Source organism: Tursiops truncatus, chromosome 6, assembly GCF_011762595.2.
Source record: "Tursiops truncatus isolate mTurTru1 chromosome 6, mTurTru1.mat.Y, whole genome shotgun sequence".
Lineage (NCBI taxonomy): Eukaryota > Metazoa > Chordata > Mammalia > Artiodactyla > Delphinidae > Tursiops > Tursiops truncatus.
Window position 1 is genome coordinate 48,256,610 of NC_047039.1, and position 13,704 is coordinate 48,270,313.

Consider the following 13,704-nt stretch of genomic DNA (forward strand, 5'->3'; position numbering starts at 1 on the left):
ACAGGAAGACATAAAGAAAAGCAAGATAAAACCTGTGCCCATCGTGCTGACAGTCTAGTGGGGGACAGGGTCTTATAAATAACTATAACACAAGCCAGGCTAGGTAAAAGTGATTAAAAGTGGTGCAAACATAGTGCCTTAGAAATATAGTGAAGTGAGACTTGGGGCCACTGCTGGAGGTTACTTTAAATAACACTGAGGGTTTGTGGGCATGGGCAGTGCGAGGCGTTGTAGGAAGAGGGCTCATCAGGAGAAAAGGCACAGAGTCAGCAGCATGGCCATCAGTTGAAAGGATCAGGACACAGGCCTGCAGCCACCCAGGATACTTTTCACTTTTAGAAAATGTATTTTTGGTTACTTGCTTTTCTCCTTTGCAGTCCCTCCGTGTGATCTCTGAGCTCCAGTGCCCAGTGAAGCATGGTTTACTGTTAGCATTCCACAAGCATTTATTGAGAAGTGCAAGGAAGGAAGGAAGGAAGGAAGGAAGGAAGGAGGGAAGGAAGGAAGGAAGGAGTAGAACAGAAGGAAATGCTATAAGGATAATTTCAGGTTGCAAAGAATTTTTGGCCTCATATTTGCTCCAATTTTTGAACCTGAAACCCAATTAAAATCTTTCTACAATAAACCAAAGATGAAAAGTTTAAAACGAAACTAAATAGCTACCAAAGGAAAGAAACTTTGGCTCTTTTCTACAGACATGTTTATTTTCACATATTTACTCAAAGTTGTATTTGTCACTACAATGCATTTGTTCCCTCTGAAAGAGGGCGAGGGGTGGGGGCCCTGGGGATTGCTGCCTTTGGCTAGAGATCCACCAGCAGGAAGGACATGTACTTTATAACACATACACACATGCCATAAGATTTGCAAATGATCTTACATTTGCTCCGGACGTGTACTTTATAACACATACACACATGCCATAAGATTTGCAAATGATCTTACATTTGCTCGGTAGCCAAAAGAGGCAAAGAATGAGAATAAAAACAAATGTGTTTTAGCAACATCAAGTCCAACTTTTCCATCTTCCCCATGAGGAAAATGTGTATTATGAAACTCTAGGACTCTCACAATCTCACCCCATACAGCCCTGGAACTGGGAATTTATGAATTATTTTGGCTAGAGACAAAAGTTCTTCAATCTGCCCGTATCACCCAGATGTCCACTGCAAAATGAGGGCCTGGAGAATCATAACATTTTTCTTTAAAACCATTCATATGCAGAGCAGTTTTAGACTCCTCTTCCTCCCTAACAGCAAAATGGGGCACACATTCGATTTGGAGTTGAAGGGCGCCTTAGACATTCTTTCAATATAAACATTTATTGAACACCTATTCTGTTCCAGGCACTGTCCACTTGACATCGTAGATGAGCCCCACCTAAATCCCAGAGAAACTGAGAACCTAATCCTACGTCACACAGCTAGGAAAGAGTGGGGTCAGTCTTCAAAATTAGTAGTTTGATTAAAAAAAAAAAAAAGGGATAATCCACAAAATACGATAAAGTTTCTATCAGAGGCAATGAAACACACGGTTTTTCTTAAGAGTCAGGTTCCCAAATAGGTGACTGTTTCCCGTAGGAAAGGATCTCTATCTTGACTAATGAGTCCTACCCCAAAGCCAAGGTAGAGCTTGGCCCTGAAGCTATTTGAGCTTGGCATGTGTAGTAACGGGCTTCAGCTGATGATCACACATAAATAGGATGTTACTTAGCGTTCTGTACTTATTTTTTTCTGTCTCTAGGTAAAGTATCCATTCCCCAATGTATGTAATTCTGGTATCTTTTTTTTTCCTCTTAATATCTTGTGTTCTTTTATTTCAATCTCTCTCGCTCTCACAAACACACACGCACGCACACACGCAGGCGCACACCCTTTCGTCCCTTTATCCCGCACCCCTCATCCCCAGTGGTTGAAACTAAGGAAAACAGAGTTAGATAAACTCCTCTCTTCTATTGTACTGATACAAACTGGGATCAAACAGATGAAAGAGAATTCAAGGAAGTCTTTCTTTTTTTAGGGGGACAGGGAAAATGATAGATGCTGAATTGAAGGTGGAAAGTTAAACTCTATGGTTAAGAAATTCAATGAAATTGAGGGGAAGCTGATCTCAGAGAATTTGCATAAACCACCCCAGTCACTGGGAATTAACTTAGTCACTAACAACCTGGAGGTTTAAAGGGTCATATCTATAAGCTTAATAATGGAATGGAAGAAAATTTCAGAAATCATGAAGTCTATTCACCACTTAGGGCAAGGTTGATCTTGAGTAATACTAGACAAGTGGAGAACTACACAGAAAGGTTATTGCTGTAGCTCACAGGAGTACAGAGGAAATCACTACTTTTATTGTCCTGACATGCTGGTGTCCATGACTTTTCCTCCCACACTGCAGATTAAGTCATTCTATAAAAACCTGAAGGAGGAAGTTAAACATAAAGAAATCTCTTTATCAGAAAATATCTTCTTTTCTTCATAACCCCAACCTCTAAATTCTCAGAAAGCTGGAGACAAACGTCATCATTTCACTATCATGCCCTCCAATAGAGCAGCAATTCTAACACTGGATACACATTAAAGTCACTTGGAGAGCCTTTACAAAATTACTGATGGCAGGGCTCCAACCCCAGAGATCCCAATTTAATCGGTCTTCAGTGGAGTCCAGATATTTGTATTTTTTATAAAGCTTTCCAGGTGACTCTAAAGTACAGCCGGGGTTAAGAACCAGCACCACAGATGTATTACCTATTTACAGAACTGGGAGAAATTCTCTTAGTTCTTAAAATATCTTGCAACTATAATCAGCAGAAACTCAATATAATCAGTAGAAACTTAATAATATGATAAATTCCCAACAGCAAATTCTTGTCCCTTGGGCTTTATATCCTTAGTTACACCTAGAAATTTGCCTAATACATAGTAGATGTTCAATAAATATTTATTAAATGAAAGCATGAAAACTGAGATTCAGTCTTAAAGATCATATGTTTCTGAGAATTTATTCATTTTTTCTAGGTTATCCTATTTTTTGGCATATAATGGTTCATAATAGTCTCTATCACCCTTTTAATTTCTGAAGCATCCATTGTAATATCTCCTCTTTCATTTCTGATTTTATTTATTTGCAGCTTCTCCCTTTTTTTCCCCTCAGTCTGGCTAAGGTTTTGTCAATTTCATCTTTTCAAAAAACAAACTCTCAGTTTAGTTGATCTTTTCGATTGTTTTTCTATTCTCTATTTGATTTATTTTTGCCCTAGTTGTTATTATTTCTTTCCTCTGCTAACTGTGGGCTTAGTTTGTTCTCCTTTTTCTAGTTCAGGCCAATAACAAACAAAAAATATTGAAGTGGTAATCTAAAACTTCCTGACAAAGAAAAGCCCAGGACCAGATGGCTTCACAGGTGAATTCTATCAAATATTTTAAAAATAATTAACGCCAATCTTTCTTAAACTCTTCCAAAAAAACAGAAGAGGGAATACTTTCAAACTCAGAACCTGAACAAGAAAAACAAAGCTGGAGGCATCACATTTCCTGATTTCAAACTATATTACAAAGTTATAGTAATCAATATACTATGTTACTGGGACAGAAACAGGCATATAGACCAATGGAACAGAATAAAGAGCCTGGAAATATATCTGTGCTTATACAGTCAACTAATATTTGACAAGGTGCCAAGAACACACAATGGTGAAAAGATAGTCTCTTCAATAAACGGTATTAGGAAAACTGGATAGCCACATGCAGAAGAATTAAACTGTACCCTTATCTCGCACCAAGTACCAAAAATTAACTCAAAATAGATGAAAGACTTAAATATAAGTCTTTAAACTGTAAAACTACTAGAAGAAAACATAGGAGAAAAGCGCCTTGACACTGGTCTTAGCAACAATTCTTTGGTCATGACAGCAAAAGCACAGGCAACTAAGACAAAGTTTGACAAGTGAAGTTGCATCAAGCTAAAAAGCTTCTGTACAGCAAAGGAAACAATCAACAGTGAAAAGCCAACCTACCTAGTAGAAGAAAATATTTGCAAACCATATGTCTGACAAGGGGTTAATATCCAAAATATAGTTTTTAAAAACGCATATAACTCAAGAGTAAAAAAAAAAATCCCAAATAACCCAATTTTAAAAATGGCCAGAGGACCTGGATAGACATTTCTCAAAAAAACACATACAAGGGGCCAAAAGATACATGAAAAGATCTTCACCATCACTACCATCAGGGAAATGCAAATCAAAACCACAAGGAGATATCCCTCACATCTGTTAGAATGGTTATCATCAAAAAGATAAGTGGGAGAGGATGTAGAGAAAAGGGAGCCTTATGCACTGGTGACGGAAACGTAAATTGGTAAAGGCATTATGAAAAGCAGTATGGGGATTCCTCAAAAAATTAAAACTAACTAGTATATGACCCAGCAATTTCACTACTGGGTATATACCTAAAGGAAATGAAATCTGGGTCTCGAATAGGTATATACCTGTGTTCACTGTAGCATCATTCATAACATAGCCAAGATATGAAAACAACTTAAAGGTCCCTTGATGAATGAATGGATAAGGAAAATGTGGTATGTACATACAATGGGGTATTATTTAGTCTTAACAAAATGGGAATCCTGCCATTTGTGACAACATAGATGAACCTGAAGGACATCATGCTGAGTGAAATAAGCCAGACACAGAGAGACAAATACTGAATTACCTTGCTTACATGTGGGATCTAAAATAGTAAAACTCATAGAAGCAGAGAGCAGAACAGTGGTTGCCAGGTGCAGAGGAGAGGGCGGAAATGAGGAGATGTTGGTCAAAGGGGACAATGTTTCAGTTATGCAAGATGAATGAGTTCTGAAGACCTAAAGTACAGCATGGTAATGACAGTTAACAATGCTGTATTGCATACTTGAAATTTGCTAAGAACATAGATCTTAAATCTTCTCAACACACACACACACACACACTAACTATGGAGATGGGACGGATATGTTACTTAGCTTGATTGTGGTGATCTTTTCACAATGTATACGTTTATCAAAATATCAAGTTGTACACCTTGAACATATATTATTTTTACATGTCAAAGATACCTCAATAAAGTAGTTTAAAAAAAAGAAAACTGAGTAGAAATAAAAAACTTCAGAAAAGCTACTGAACAAACCAAAGAAGGAATTTTTAAATAAACAGAAAAAGACGGCCAAGAGTTATAGATTCCCAATATGGCTAGTAAAGGTTATGGACACTAAACACATTTCCACCATCTTTTATTTCAACAAACAGGTTTATGGGACAAACCAGGCCATAAATTGGTCCCAAACATTCAGTCATTGGCCTTAGTGTATTTTCCTCCTGAAAGAACATCAGATCTTGGAACAAAACATCCCTCTAAGATATATGACCTGGAATATTAGAAGTCCTGGTAATACATTTAGAATAGGCTTTGACCCAAAAAGTTAAATGAAGGCAACTGCAAACTCTTAAACATATATCCAAAAATGTGAAATCTCCTCTAACACAATGAAAAGATCACCTCATATAAATGACATGACTAGTCGGACTCATTCCGAACTTGTATATCTTTCTGTTAAGCAAACCTCAAACATTTCCAAGGAAAACAAGGCTGATAACACACAACATTTGATGAAGAATAACAGATAAATCTTGCTTTGGGGCTCACTTGTGCTGGAAGTCCTAAAACCTCTTAAGTCTTGTGAACCTTAATTGGATGTTATGACAGAGATGAGGTGACTTTAAAAGAAAAAACATCTGTTTAAGAAGCCAAATCTTAACATTAAAATTTTCCTTTTGGTATTTATTATTATACACCAAATCTTAAAATATTTCTTTCAGTATTTATTGTTATGCAGTGTATAAATTATTTGCTAATTAAAGCTTATATTCATGTAAGTATCAATATTATTATGGGAGAAAAATTGTATTTGCAATTAAAAAAAATCAGAGGAGTTAGCTTATTTTCCCTTAGCACAATTATTATGAAATGACAAGTTTGAATAACCTCCCCCATTCCTGTGAGATAACCTTCCTTGGGATATTTATTTTAATTTTTTTGCACTTATATTGATAACATTCTGGCAGCCACATCCCTTTGGAATAATATCACAATCTTAACTTTTTTAGGCACCTCTACAGTGTGATGATTTTTATCTCTTGTTCATCTAATAATTTTGTTCAACTCAAAAAATTTTTATTCAACTCAAGAATTCAATTCAAAATTTATTAACTTTTTACAATGTTTTCATCCTTTATAGGTTTGCCTCTCTTTTTTTGTTATTTGGATATCTATGAAGTCAACAAGTATTTCATTTAATCAGTTGGGATTTAACAAAATATTCGTACTGTTAATGTATTAAATACCTATTGTATTAATTTATTAATCCATAGTATTAATTAGTCTGGAGATTAATCTGGCATTTCAGAAAGTGAAAAAAGGTCATAAAAGACCTTTAAATCTTCTTCAGCCACCAATGCAAAGGCTGACACTACACTTAAGAGTATCAGCTGACTCACTGCTATCTTTTTTTTTTCCTAAAAGATATCTGCACCACCATGTTCAGTGCAGCATTATTATTTTTTTAAACATCTTTATTGGAGTATCATTGCTGTACAATGTTGTGTTAATTTCTGCTGTATAACAAAGTGAATCAGCTATACATATATCCCCATATCTCCTCCCTCTCGCGTCTCCCTCCCACCCTCCCTATCCCACACCTCTAGGTGGTCACAAAGCACAGAGCTGATCTCCCTGTGCTACGCGGCTGCTTCCCACTAGCTATCTATTTTACATTTGATAGTATATATAAGTCCATGCCACTCTCTCACTTCGTCCCAGCTTATTCGTCCTCCTCCCTGTGTCCTCAAGTCCATTCTCTACGTCTGCATCTTTATTCCTGTCCTGCCCCTCGGTTCTTCAGAACCATTTTCTTTTATTTTAGATTCCATATATATGTGTTAGCATACGGTATTTGTTTTTCTCTTTTTGACTTACTTCACTCTGTATGACAGACTCTAGGTCCATCCACCTCACTACAAATAACTCAATTTCGTTTCTTTTTATGTCTGAGTAAATGAGCTGCAGTTTACACCTTTGACCTTGATCTTGGCACAGACCTGATATAGGGGTACATGTGATGTTAGACACATTATTCTTAAGTGCCTTACGCATCTGGAACTCCTTTCAGGCAAAAAGCTAAATGACCTGGCTGAAGACAAACCTAGAGCTCTCAGAGACACATCTTTAGTATCAAATTTTTTAAAAATATGCTTAAGTCATTTAGGTTGCAGAAGGATCATTTCCACTAAACAACACCATACGAGGTCAACCAGACAAATGAATTTGCTAAAAGTATGATTTCAGAATATTTAGTGGGAGAGGTGGAAAACTGGAGAGAGAAGAAGCAGCTTCTCAAGGTAGTTGGTACATTGTTTAATTCATGTGTAATAAAACAAAGGACCATCATAAAGTACAAGTAGGTAGAGTCTGTTTTTTAATTAAAAAAAATAAAAGCAGACATTATATACCACTTGGTGATTAGCAACAATTGCATTATCAGAGTTACTCAATGAAACCTAATGGAATCTTACAGAAATTATCAAAAGTTGTAGAAAAAATTTTATACAGTGCCTTCCTTTATTGCTCAAATCAAATTTGCAGCAAAAGGCAATAATCAATGTTGCAATATCAGAAATCAGGAAAATCAAGCACTGCTCACTTCTTGTGAGCCTAGAAAAAAGACAGGGGAGAAGTCAAGGAAAGGATTCTGCTCAGTGTCTCCCTGGGTCAGGGCTGTTTTCCCAGCACTAAGTACTGCCAGTTGAGAATGAAGGATTTTATATTTAATGCTTGTTTATATTTTCACTGTGCTTTGCCTCTACTGATTTTTTTTTTTTCCCCAAAAGATCACTCAGAGAAGATGTTCTATACTCAGGGGATTAACCAAGCCTTCTCCAAGCTCCCAATCCATCAGGGAACATACTTAACTCCAGAAGTTGAGCCACTGTCATCTATTCCATAAAATCTGACTATTTTAGCTTCCATTACAGTTCTATCATATTGGGAATAGAATTATTATCTGATATCAGACCTAAATGTGGCCTGTGAGATCATATCACCAGGGCTAGAAAATAGGCCTGGCAGGTTAACTCGGCAGGTGGATGGGAGTTACTTGGGCTGAATTGGAATGCTGACCATTACATTACAACACACATTCTAGTTACCAGCTGGGCCTCTAAAGACATATACATTCATAACCTCTGACCTTTCCCAAGAGTTATAAGGTGACTAAATTGAATTTGGATGCCTAAATATGGAGTGGAGAGATGAGAGAAAACTTACTAAGTCCATTAACCATTAGAAATGAATTGCCACAGAAGACCATCCATGGTAGATTGCCAAAATGGTCCCAATTCTTTACCTGCCCTACATCGCATGGCTTTCCTTGTAACATTTTTGCTCTTGCACATTGACTTTGGACTTGGCTAGCTAACTTACTTTGGCCAATGTACATCTTTTAAAAAAATTATGACAGGACTATTTATCTGCTCCCGACATATATTTTGACACCATTCTTCAACAGGGCTTGTGTTGTGAAGTGACTTTATGCTGAACTGTACTGATTCCGGTTCTCTTGAGAAAAACAACACATAGGTTGATTCAGCTGTGCAGTCACTTCTTTTATTATTTCTTTATGTTCTTACCAGATCTGAAAATGCCATCTGTTTGAAGATTTTTTTCTTTTTCTTCAAATCCCTAAAGAATAGGTGGTCCACTTCTCTCCCCATTCTTTTTTTACTTCCTATCCACACCAGTATGAGTTTACTGAATGTGTTTTTTCAATATTTGAGAGTCAAATAGAGACATATATACATTCATAATTTTAGAATTTACATTCTACTTTTTCAGTTCATTATAAATAGATGACAGCCCTGACCCAAGTAGATGACACTGATACCTCCCATAGTATCTTAATAAAATCCTAACGACTGGAGCCTTAATTTACTAGGTGACAAAAATGGTAGTTTTGAATATCACAGGACATCAATATTTGATGATTTTCCAGATGACAGACTTTCACTTGTGGTTTTAATTCATTCCTGAGGTTGTTTCTCACTCAGTACAAGGTTTTCACATCACTGAGCCAATGTGAAAGTTCCCATACATTTCTTACCAGCTTTGTGAGACACATGTTTTGGTTCATCCCTACAGAATATTCAAGCATGCTTACTTGGGCAAACTACATAATAGGAACATTCCAAATTTGTACCTTTTGGCTTTACTGATGTGTGTTTATTATCAGTTATGGCCCAAAGTGCTATCACCATGTAGCATCATGTAGTACAGATTTAGGAAGTTTTTGATACTCATGATTAAGAGAACAGGTGAATCATTACGATGAAAGGTCTATTCTTTCTTATCGGTTCACAGATCTGGTTTGATATGAAGCTGGCCTCCAATGAAGACAGACAAACTCGCTAGTGGATTCAACCAACAGACTGATCTTCAGTGTAGACCCAAACACCAGAATGGCTAAATACCAGAATTGATCTGGGATCTTTCAAGATATGCCCATTGGCCATTTTCCCCCTGGGTATGTTATTTCCACTGGGGCCTCTCTGGAACCAAAACGATATCTAGTTATCAATGGATTCAGTGAGGAAACATCTATTGAGCTCTTAATATCTCTCAGACCCTGTGCAGACCTGGGGGATACAGAAAAAAGTAAGACCTGGACCCTGATTTCAAGAAATTCTCACTCTTATTAGAATAAGTTGACATTTTCCTGAAACTGTATCTCACCACTTTCTGCTGTTCATGTAAAGTCTAGAAGAATCAGCAGATGAATAATCTTTCCTTCTTCTGTTTCATGTTTTATTTATAATATATAGTAATTTTGATCAAACCTCTTCCTTGCCACATACAACACTTTTCACTGTCGAATAAAATCTTTCATTAAAAAAATATTACCATAGTACTTTGTATTTTATAGTTTGGAGAAAAATCTAGTCATAGACCACACAGTTCAAGAAGCACTTTTGAATTATTATTATTATTCTAAGTAAAGACTTTCCATTCTAACACCTCCAGCCTTTTCCTTTCAGCTTAGGAGCTGTTAGCCACTCTCACTTCCCTTTTCATCATCTCTCCCAGTGTTCATGCCCCAATTTCCACTGCAGTTTCTATTCTTCCAAATCTCGTAATATGTAAAACTCATCATTCAGGAAACTGAATGACCTTGGGGAACTTCTGGTCATTATAACATCTAAAGAAACCAAATCAATATATCCTTCATTTGCAAACTACTTGGTAACACTGGAATCCAACATAATATGCTATTAATGTTAACGTTAATATTTTTGTTATTATTGTCACCATATGGAGCTATAGATGCTAGATCCATTTCTAATAATAAATAATAATAAATAATCCATTTCTAATAATAAATTTTCCTTCCAGTTCTAACATGAAAACAGATAAGAAAATTTGCTTGGTGAATGAGATAAATTCTATATTGCTTATCATATAAGAATATCTAAATACTTAGCTGGAGATGGTCATATTTAATGCTTTGCACCTTCCTTTCATTCCTTCCATCTGGATTTGTGTGCAACAAACTGCTCTGCATTTCTCCAAAAGTATGCCTCCAACCTGCTCCCTCGGGGCCTTGCAAAAGCTCCAGGTTGTGGGTTCAGGACTTACTTGCTGCTGAGGCAGCGCCTCAGCGAGTAGGAGGCCCCTCCACCGCAGGTGCGTGAGCACTCACTCCACGGGCCCCAGGCGTCCCACAGGCCGTCCCGGTCCTCCTCAGAGCGTGCGGTCCTGGAGCTCTGTGAGGAACGAGAGGATGGTCAGTATGAGTCCTCAGTGAACGGGGAAATGTGCGCCCTACAGCGTAGGTGGTCTGTGTGTCTGTACATGCTGGCCTTGCTGAGGATGAAGATGGGCTCAGATTCTCAGATTCTTTCCAATTTAATACTGTGCATATGTTTAGGGAGAGGGATATTTGAGTTCAAGGACCCTGGGCTGTGACTGAAAAGGGCAAGGGACTGCATTTATGGGAGTGAACAGAAAAAGGTGGCCAGAAATAAGAATCTGGGTCAGAGGAAGATAGATTGCACTGAAGTCACAGTTTTGCCCAGGGTTCATGAGTCTACTCTTTTGTTGCTTTGTGAAGAGAGAAGCTGCACTCAGAGATGTTTCTGCTCTGAGAAGACTGACATATGCATACCAGCACTGCTTTCCAAAATTTAACGTTTTATACAACTGACTTTTCTTTAAATGAAGCAGCATCATTCCTAGTTTTCAGATGTGTTAATGAGAATAATTGCATGAAGTAACTTCAGTAATGCAAGGATTGGCTCCAGACAGACAGATTTGCTTGTTATTGACAGACTCCCTAGTGAAATCTGCATTTACTGTAAGGAAAATTGTTATGTGTAGGTCTCCATGTAGTGCTTCACATTTCTTAGAAGAGTTAAAGAGAAAATTTGTGCCAGTTACATAATAGAATAATAATAATAGTTAATAGAACAGATTCTGAAGTTAGAAACTGCCTGGGTGGGCTTCCCTGTTGGCGCAGTGGTTGAGAGTCCGCCTGCCGATGCAGGGGATGCGGGTCCATGTCCTGGTCCGGGAAGATCCCACATGCCGTGGAGCAGCTAGGCCCGTGAGCCATGGCCACTGGGCCTGCGCATCCGGAGCCTGTGCTCCGCAACGGGAGAGGCCACAACAGTGAGAGGCCCGCGTACCGCAAAAAAAAGAAACTGCCTGGGTTTGGATATGGATTGTTTTTTAAGTAATTATATGTCCTTGTACAAGTAACTTACCACCTCTTTACACTTCAATTTCCCTTTCTACAAGATGGGGATAATATTATAACCATGACACTACATCCACGTGTGTGTGTGCACACACACACTGTAGAAAGACTAGTTATACAAACTAAACTTAGGACTAGTTTCAGAGTAAATCACAAATAAATATTACCTATAATTATTATGTTATTACAAATTGAGAATGTGTCACATATGTACGTTCACAGTTGTATTAGTCTGCTCATGTTGCCGTAACAAAATACCAGCCTGGGTGTTTTAAACAATAAAAATTAATTTTTCCACAGTTCTGGAGTCAAAGTCCGAGACCAGGATGCCAGCATGGTTGGCTCCCAGTGAAGACTTTCCCTTTGGGTTGCAGATGGCTTCTTTGTCACTATGTGGTCACATGACATCCACTTTATGTGAGTAAGAGAGGGAGAGCAAGCTCACTGGTGTCTCTTGTTAGAAGGGCACTAATCTCATCATAAGGGCCCCACCCTCACCACCTCATCTAACCCTAATTATCTCCTAAAGGCTCCATCTTCAAATAACATCACATTGGGCAGGAGGGCTTCAACATATGAATTTGGGGGGGATATAACTCAGCCCATGGCAAGAGTTCTACAAGTAGCTAGTGTAAACTGTGGCCAAGTTACTTTACTGAATAAACCAAGTGACACCCGTATAGTAAAGGTGGTATCGCTCCATGTCAATAACATACACATGACAAATGTTAAAATTTCAAAACTATTTATATTTGGAAAAAGCAAACTGTAAAGAAAATGTGCATGATAGGCAATATGACGGTTCATCTTCAGTTTTTTCTCTAAGGAGAGAGCATAGGCAGTGTATAATACTGGAAGAGCATGGAATACAGAGGCGACAGGAGGGTAACCTCTTATAAAGCATTGTGAGAACTTGAGACGATGCAAGAAAATGACCAGCATATAGTAGGCTCCATAAATGGTAGCTCTTAAAGACTTTCTCATGCCCTATCTAGTTATACTCAAGGCTATATCATCCAATTAGGAGGAGCTCCTGAAAAAGAAAAGCACATTGTTTCACCCCTAGAAAACTATTTATTTTGCAGTATGGGATTCTTTATAAAGATGTTGCTATGGGGCTCATCTGTCAAATTGACTACTCCTTGGAACTTTTACTGCCGGTATAAATGGAGCCACAAACCTGGCTTTAGAGTATTATATCAAGGATTGTCTAGCTGGTGCATGCTATATTTAGAGTCCTAAATCATTTGAAATGAGCAGTGGGATAGATAGTGGTTAGAAGTAGGGACTACAGACGTACTCAGCCTGGAGTGGAATATTGGCTCCAGAGCCTCCCAGCTGTGATGTTCTCGTGCTTCACTTTTCTTATCATAGAATGGAGATAATAAAACTATCTACATCACTGAGACATTGTGAGGATTAAAATATTTAATACATAAAAAGCACATAAGACAGAAATAATCCAAATGTCCGGGGGGGGGATGAATGGATAAACAAAATATGCTATGGTCATACAATGGAATATTATTCAGCCTTAAAAAGAAAGGAAATTCTGACACATGCTACAACATGGGTAAACCGAGGACATTATGCTAAGTGAAGTAAGCTAGATACAAAAGGATGAATATTATATGATTTCACTTACAGGAGGTACCTAGAGTAGTCAAATTCATAAAGACAGAAAGTCAAATGGTTGCTAGGGGTTGGGGGGAGGGGGGAATGGGGAGTTATTGTTTAATGGATACAGAATTTGAATTTGGTAAGAAGAAAATAATTCTGGAGATCGATGGTGGTGATGGCCGCATAACAATGTGAATGTATTTACTGCCACTGAACTGTACACTTAAAAATGAGTAAGACAGTATATTT

At 37.7% G+C, this 13,704-nt stretch overlaps 1 protein-coding gene across 2 annotated transcripts in view; it reads right to left on the bottom strand.

Moving 5' to 3' along the window:
- The window catches only part of ADAMTSL1 (ADAMTS like 1), a 469,150-nt gene that overhangs the window by 423,734 nt on the left and 31,712 nt on the right, over positions 1–13,704 (bottom strand). For both annotated transcript variants that reach the window (XM_033858059.2, XM_033858057.2), the window contains exon 2: positions 10,716–10,843. In XM_033858059.2, the coding sequence (XP_033713950.1) occupies positions 10,716–10,843 (128 nt within the window). The remainder of the gene's footprint in view (positions 1–10,715; positions 10,844–13,704) is intronic.